The sequence below is a fragment of the Momordica charantia genome (assembly GCF_013281855.1).
Source record: "Momordica charantia cultivar OHB3-1 chromosome 11 unlocalized genomic scaffold, Mcharantia_2.0 BLBB01000011.1, whole genome shotgun sequence".
NCBI lineage: Eukaryota > Viridiplantae > Streptophyta > Magnoliopsida > Cucurbitales > Cucurbitaceae > Momordica > Momordica charantia.
The window spans coordinates 7,481,992-7,489,910 of NW_028275159.1; the positions used below are offsets into that span (position 1 = coordinate 7,481,992).

General features: G+C 37.3%; 1 protein-coding gene across 4 annotated transcripts; it reads right to left on the bottom strand.

The window, feature by feature from the left end:
* Positions 1 to 258: 258 nt before the first annotated feature.
* On the bottom strand, positions 259 to 7,919 carry LOC111010399 (protein SPA1-RELATED 3). Of its 4 annotated transcripts, none has more exons than XM_022283786.2 (8): positions 7,559 to 7,917; positions 6,327 to 7,208; positions 5,991 to 6,148; positions 3,569 to 4,541; positions 3,325 to 3,492; positions 2,905 to 3,216; positions 941 to 1,000; positions 259 to 759 (listed from the first exon to the last, which is right to left on the bottom strand). In XM_022283786.2, exons 2-8 carry the CDS (start codon positions 7,044 to 7,046, stop codon positions 574 to 576), a joined length of 2,577 nt encoding a protein of 858 aa, XP_022139478.1. In that variant the 5' UTR covers positions 7,047 to 7,208; positions 7,559 to 7,917; the 3' UTR covers positions 259 to 573. The 4 variants fall into 4 exon arrangements, with proteins under 4 accessions (XP_022139478.1, XP_022139479.1, XP_022139480.1 ...); XM_022283787.2 differs by having other exon boundaries at positions 6,327 to 7,211; XM_022283788.2 differs by having other exon boundaries at positions 3,346 to 3,492; positions 7,559 to 7,916.

The window sequence follows — 7,919 nt, forward strand, 5'->3', positions numbered from 1 at the left end:
AACCGAACCAACGTGCACCCCTATAAAAGAGTTATCAATGCCAAAAAGTAGCGAGAAAGATGAAAACCAATAGAGGGAAAAGAATAGGGTAAATTTCCTTTACTATATAGAACGTATACTACTTTTATCTATAGTTTGCCACATTAACATCATTCAAAAATGTAGAGTCTTTCGACATTAAAGAACTATATATGAATCCATAACGTAAATAAAGAGAGTAGGTACTACGAGCGGAGTGGAAATTTTCACAAGGAATGGTTGAGAGAGATCAGCAAGACTACCATATACTAAATTGCTTTTGAACCATTTTGCATTCAATTTATACAAGAATAGGGATACCCCCCCTTCCCCTCCCTTGAATTTCTATCTACAGACTTAACCAAGAGCAATCTCTTCCAAACAAAAGCCCCCCACCCACTATGATTTAATGCCAAATTACTGTTGCTCAATATTAAAGATCTAACCTTCTGTAAAAACTATATAGCTGCACAAGCTTCTTGGGTATACAACATACTACTCTGCCTCAATATTTTCTGCAAACACTTACCCTTATTTAAATACCATTGGCTCTCTCTAAACCATTTCCAAAATTTTGATATGCCCAGTTGAGTTAGCAGCTACTAATGAAGACGACTGGCCACGCCAACAAACTGAAGAGATAAACTGCACGGTGTGGTCCATTTCGTGTCTGGAAAGAGGATCCATTTGAAACTTGTACGACAATGCTGGCATTGGAAAGGCTTTGTGGTAGATAAAAACCTAATCCATGGAATAACATAAACATATTCCCAAAGCTAATGAGATAATATGAAGATTAGATACAGTAACATACACATTTTTTCAACATGGTACGGTGGAGAATCGTTCTTATGGAATGAAGAAGAGAACGGATGGGGGTAGTGGTAATAAACAAAAAAGTAAATTGATGCAAGAAACTGACCTCATTTGTCTCTGAACCTGTAGCAATGTACCCATCAGAGACTGATAGTCCCACGAAGTTCTGCAATGAAAATCCCAATAAGCATCAGTTATTCATCAACTTGAGTACTTTTTCCAGGGTGAAGGGCTCTTTATCAGTCCAATTAGGTTAACTAGCCCCAATTTTCATGTCAAATGAAGGGGATCGTTCAATAAGAACTTATCAAACATAAATAACAGCCATGGTATGAAAGTGTCGTTCACAACCCATATAACATTTTTGATGATCAAACAAATATTGAAGTAATAGTAGGTAGTGTTTAGGATGGTGAAAAGGGTGGAAAGAAGGAAGCATTCTGTAGTTTTGTTTGTTAATGTTTAAATGAAGATAGATTCTCCACTCCAGTGTACAATACTAAAAAGATGCACATTCCCTTACACTTTCTTTTCCACCATCTCAACGAAAAATGTAATGTATTATCTTAAATATATACATTGTAATATTGACGTGGCAGAATCGTGACAGTTAACATAGAAGTTTGCCCCAATGCCACAATCCTCCCTTTTAAAAATGATAGTTTCTTCAACACTTCCTCTCTTTTCAAACTTAATCTAGGCAAGCTTCCAAGTTTATCGTCACGTCGTTTCAGATTCAACCATGTCAACTTTTCTATCAAAAGTTTAACGGATGTTTGTTCAAAGGGTGTTTTTGAAACGTCTACAAAAGGTCAAGAGGGTAGTTTTGAAAGGATAGGGGCATTTCTAAAACAAAGGGCAAAGTTCAGAAGTATTTTTATAATTTAGCCTAATTACTATATTCGTATAACAAAGTAATTTTTTTAATGAGAAACTAATGATCTATAAGAAAATGTAATATACAAAATCCCCCCAGAGGAGGCATCCTTCATTTGTGCTTGAAAAGAGGCAGAAACCCAAAGACATTTTTCAAAGCCCTATGACTCAAGAGGAACAAAGAACCTTCAACAATTTAGAAGGGAAAAAAAAAAGCCTTTTGACTCTTTTCAAAACACTACTTTTGTGACCCTCTCTTGGTGTAAATTAGACGCTGCTTTCAATAAATTTAAACTTAAATGTTCTTTCCAATCCAATGTACCAATTCCAAATAATATCTCCAAATACATCAAGACAAAGGACTTCAGATTTCTGTTCGAGAAGGAGAGAGCGCATGAAGAGTGAAGACTAAGGTCAAATTAGGGAAAAGAAAACAAACTGAAGTCTAATGGTATTAAAGTGATTACACCAAGAACGGGACTAGAAGATTTAGTAACCCTTGGGCACCAACTAAACTCTTCAATATCATACTTGCAGGAAATAACCTTGTGCTATAACACTAGAAATCATAGAATCATAGTTTTTTGTAAGCTCTTATATATTCTGTCTTTTATCATTTTTTCTCAATGAAAAGTTCGATTTCTCAAAAAAAACAAAAAAACCTAGTGCCGTAACACATTTGTTTCATGCAGAGACCTCCATAACCATTTATAGTGGGGACTTCATTGCTTTCTAGAGGTATTTCCACACCTAATAAGCCCCTTTCTACTACAAAAATTAGTTGAGATGCATATAAACAAGGCCCAAACACTCACAGATATTGAAAATAATAACAACTACTATACAAAATAATCATTCAGATTCGTAATTCACCCATCTGTTTCATATGCTAAACCAAATAAGATAATAATTCCTGTTCCAACTCCTTTCCACCTTTCATTCTCATTCTATTATATTTTATGCCAATAAACCAAACACTACACAGCTTCTATTTGAGCCCAACCCAAAAGATTGGAGTCAACACCCGTGTGTTTTTCGATTAAAACATGAATCTGGTGGTAGAGTGAGAATTAATTCTTTTAACCAATCTAGATGGGGAAACTTTAGAATATATGATCAAAGTTGCACAACAAACTTTCTTCCTACAAAGGAGAAGTTTTATAACAATAAGTTGAAAAGTGTTCAACATGGTACCTTTACATTCATGTGGCCCGTGAATGACTGGACTGGGGAATCGACAACCCGAGAGGTGAATGTGGACAAATCCCAGAGCTTCAAGGTGTTGTCAGTGGATGCAGAAACAAGTGTGCTCGAGTCTATATACTTGACGTAACTTACAGTTTTGTTATGTCCAGTGAAGGTGCACAAAGGAACTCTTATATTCCGAATATCATAGTAATAAATTTTGTGATCTGCTGAACCAAATGCGAGGGACCGACCAGAATCCGCAGGAAACTGTACACAGCAGACATTGGCTTTTGTTCTGATTGTGCCAATACTTGTACCCTGCAGTAGCAACCCAAGTAAGAAACAAATTATCAAACATTCCAGATAAATATCGCCAGCATGCAATTAGATTACTGTAGTACGTTTAGTTTCAAAGCGGACATCCACCAAGTGCAAAAATAGAATTGCCTGATTGATACTCCATAGCTTAACAGAACCATCATCACTCCCGCTAGCCAACATTGTTGGATCGGCTGATGAGAAGTCGATGGACCATACGCGCCTCTCGTGTTCTCCCATTTCAGTGACTACTTGACTTCTTGTGACATCCCACACCTAAACACACCGTAAAACAATATGACCACAAAATAACATAATTTCAAAGGTGGATTAAATTTGTGGCATCAGTTACCTGCACTATGCCCTCAAAGTTACTTGAAGCAATTTGACTTTTGATGTAACGATTCCAACAAACACTGCTTAGTTTTGACCTGCTACCCATTTCAACAACAGGGTAATGAATATCACGGTCTTCATTTATGATTGAGTCATATCCAAACACTTTGATTTTCCTATTAACACCGGCTGTGGCAAAAAATTCTCCATCACGGTCAAAACTGAGAGAACATACTAGGTTGGAGGAATTCAACAGATCGCCTTGCTGCAAGTCTGCCTTGACTTTTAACTTGCTAAAGGATAGATACTTGCACAAACCCTCCAGGAATGGACTTATCCACCCACCTTGTCTATTATCATTGCAACTCTCTTTGGGAGCCAAATTATTAACTGAACTTCTTTCAGTCATAACAACCGACCCTCTACCATCACTACTTATAGACGAGTGCTTAACAAACTGCCTCCCCGATGGCTTGTTTACCCTACCTCTCATCAAAAGATATGCTAGCTCCAATTTCTTCAAGTTCTTCATCAACCGAGAACTCTTAAAAAGTACGCCTTGTTCATTTTCATTAGCTGAGCTTGACTTCTCACTGTCATCAAGATTATCACCGCATGCTTCCATATCATGGATCAAAATTCCTGGCCTAAATCGTTTCCTTGACCCCAAGCTAGCAGAATCAGTATTTTCAACAGGAGTCATTGAAGGGAAATTTAATTGCAAATGATTGTCCTTCTCAAGATCTGGGCAAGAACCATTCTTTTTCCTGAAATTAGTTTGGTGTCTCGTGACTTGTTCGATGTCATTGCACAGAAATGATACAGTATCTTGCAACCTATGAGCAGCTTCCTGTTTTCTTTGTTGTGTAAGCAAAAGAAATTCTAGCAGCAAATCCTGCTCCTCAATTCTTTTTCTAAGCTCGATTGCTGCTTCACGTTCTTCTAGATCATCTCTTGGTTCATTAAGAAATTCACTCTGCAATAACTCACTGTAAAACAAGAAGAAAAGGGAAGCATGATAACTGCTTCTTCTAGATAGATGTATACTTAGAGCTAACACCATTCGCTAAAGAACAATTACATTCCAAACAAGATGCAGTAAATGAAAATACAATGCAAGACGACTCTAATTCTGAAATCTAGAATGAGTAAGATGCATAAGCTCGACTTCAACACATCGCTAAGCGAAGGAAACAGGGGAAAAAATCATATTATACATTGTGATAAAAGTCTCAGTACACAAATATTTGTATATGAAACTACAGCAAGCAGTCAGTCTGAATTAATAGTCAGAAATAGAATGTCTTGCAGTTTTATAGCATATATAGATCTTGCTTATAAAAGTCTCCAAATAATATTAATTTGATAGTCCAATTCTTGAACACTCCCTCTCTTTCTTGCTCGATTTAATTTTACTATTATATGACAACCTACACGAATGTGAAATTACCAAATCTAAAGAATTTTTCATGGCGTGCCTCATGAAGTGAAGTCCATCAAGCACACCAGTCAGATTGGCCTCAAGTCCAATTCTTGAACACTCCCTCTCTTTCTTGCTCGATTTAATTTTACTATTATATGACTACCTACATGAATGTGAAATTACCAAATCTAAAGAATTTTTTCATGTCGTGCCTCATGAAGTGTAGTGGACTTCATATATAAATGCCTTCATGGAATTCCTCTCAAAAGTGAAGAGGGATTCTTTAAAGAAATGAAGTTCACGGTCTTCTTTGGCTCATTTGAATAAAAAGAAAGGATAATTGACGGGAATTATACAGTTTTCTGCTCCTTTCGGGAGTAGGACAAATTATCTATTTCCAATTTAGGGTTCTCTTTTTAAAAAAAAAAAATTTGAGAGTTCTGTTTTGTAATCCCTAGAACTTCCCCAAGGTAATGTCTTATCGCCTTGTGTGCTTTTTTGTAACTTTCCTTAGTAATAATAACTCCGTTCCCTAAAAAAACAGCTGAAACGAAAATAAAATGATGACATCTAGATTCATTTAATTGTTGACTAGTTGTTTCAATCATGGATGTAATCGTACTCTTTAACATATAAATGTTATCAAGTTGGACCCTGATCTGATTTTCATGTAAGAAGAAATATCCACATTTCAAACATTGTTAAAAGAATTTTACATGGATACAATAAAAGAAGTTAGTAGCATTCATGAGATTAGCTGAACAATACCAATTCATTTAACTGCAGAGACATCTCACCAGGAAAATAAACAAGCACAAACGTAGAAACTTATGAAACAAATTAAGCTTCAAAGTAGTTGCATGGTTATTGCTTCCAACTCGATGATTTCTGGAGAAAGAAATGGTTCCAGTTCATTTAATGCAAACTTATCTTTAAAAGGAAAATCACAGGTGACGCAAAACAGCTTATGCAAAGATTATTAACCCGAGAAGTCCACAGTGAAAGGAGGGTTCACCTTAGCTTAGGCCGATTACTTGGCTCAGGATGCAGTAACCATAAGCAAAATGAAGCTTCTTTTGGCCACTTCAACAGCAATTGAGGAGGAAGCACTCTATGTCTCAAGCTCGACATAGTTTTACTCTTCCCTTCTCTCGAGCTGAAGGAGCAGAATAACTGGGTCACAAGTGTCATTATCAGACAAGCTAATATATAAACTTAAAATAGAAATTCCAAAGGTGCTGAAAGTGTTACTGGCAACCTAGGAGCCTGGAGAAGTAAAAATAGCACCAGGCATCCAAAAACCTAAATCATTCAATATTAAAATAACATGGGTGGAACTTGCACTACTAACCTCAAAAAGAAGAACTCCTAAACGGTATATATCTGAAGCACTGGAACTGGGGCCACCAGAAGCCTCTTCGGGGCTAGTGTACCAAGTAGTCTCCACGGCCAATATCTGTTTCATTGGAAATGATTGCATCTTATCTTCTGCTTCTTCAATATGTCTTCTATCTTTCTTTCTACATTCTCCAGACCCTTCGTTTAATGGCATATGTGCTGCATATACTGAACTGGACTGCATACAACTAGTTTCCGACAAAGTATTTATGGGGGTCATAACTGATCGAAACCCCTCGCTTCCATGGCTGCTTGGGAAGGGAGAAGATGATTTTTTGACCTCTGCAATTTGACTATTTAGTCCATCCTCAAGAGAATCAGAGCCAGAATCTGAACATGATGCAGACTCAATAAAAGTTACGTGGTTGAAAGAGGACATCACAAAGCATGAAGGACGCACATTATGAACAACAATGCCTTGTGAATGAGCTATGTTAACAATCTCCACTATTTGCCTAAATATATGAAGGCACTCCAGAGCATTCACAGATCTTTCTGGCTTATCCAACCATTGCCTCAAGCTAACATCACTCCATTTAATAGAACGCACATAGGGGTCGGCCAGTATATCTTCCTCACAAACCCCAGATGAATCGTCCTGGTTCTTAAGGTGATCAGATGATGTCTCCATTGTCATCCACTTAAAGCTGCATGTAAACCGGTACACACACATCCGATGATTGGATATATCATGCCACTACTATCACAATCCCTGTCTTCTACCATTATCACTCTATATTAGTACCTCACAAACGAGCGCAAAAACTGATCAATATCCCCATCTTCCTGAAAGCCCAAGAAACCTCAACTTCACAGACTCCTGTGATCAATTCCCCTGCTGGTTTCAAATGTGAAGACAGTGAAGTTAGAACACCAAAGCTTTTGCACAAATAGCAACCCACCATCCCAGTCAAACTGATGTAACTAAGTATGATTAAACTAAGTTAGTTAGCTAGTTAGGACCCTTGATTATTTAATCTAGTTATGGCTATCAGCCAGTTTGCCATAAACCACCTAAGGCCGTTAGCCACAACTAGATTAACAAATCAAGGGCTGCAAAATCATCATTCACTAAACACAGTGGAAAGGAAACAGTAAATGAGACCACAAACAACCCTTTTGAGAAAAAATATAGAGAATTCTCAATGATGGGGCAAAAGTAACAGGAGAAAGAAACAAACCCACCTTCATGAAGAAGCTAAATAGCAAGATGGTCACAAAAATCGTCATGAAATAGCAGAATTCAGGTTCTGCAAGGCCAGCCCCGAGCGGTGAGAGCACTCACTCCACCAGAGAAACCGATGTTTTAGTTCGCACCCCGCCCAAAATCACCACCACCTCATAAAATCTCTGTACTTTTTCACTAAAAAAATGAGGAAACAAAAAAAGAGCACACAAAATCTTCCCACAAAAAACACGGACCGTTTATAATCGATACTATAAAATAAAATAAATTCCCAATTATTTTTTCGCCCCCCTGTGCTCGCTCCGAAACCAAGTTGTGCCCTTTCTCAAATTTCCCACCAATTTTCCTCTTTTTTTTTGT

What these genes read in the sequence shown, in the direction of transcription:
- LOC111010399 (XM_022283786.2), bottom strand. Translation starts at nt 7,046, where the DNA reads ATGTGTGTGTACCGGTTTACATGCAGCTTTAAGTGGATGACAATGGAG. An exon ending in AGTAATCGGCCTAAGCTAAG is followed by an intron (nt 4,542 to 5,990) that starts GTGAACCCTCCT and finishes CTTGTTTTACAG; the next exon opens with TGAGTTATTGCAGAGTGAAT. An exon ending in CAGGTTCAGAGACAAATGAG is followed by an intron (nt 760 to 940) that starts GTCAGTTTCTTG and finishes TCCATGGATTAG; the next exon opens with GTTTTTATCTACCACAAAGC.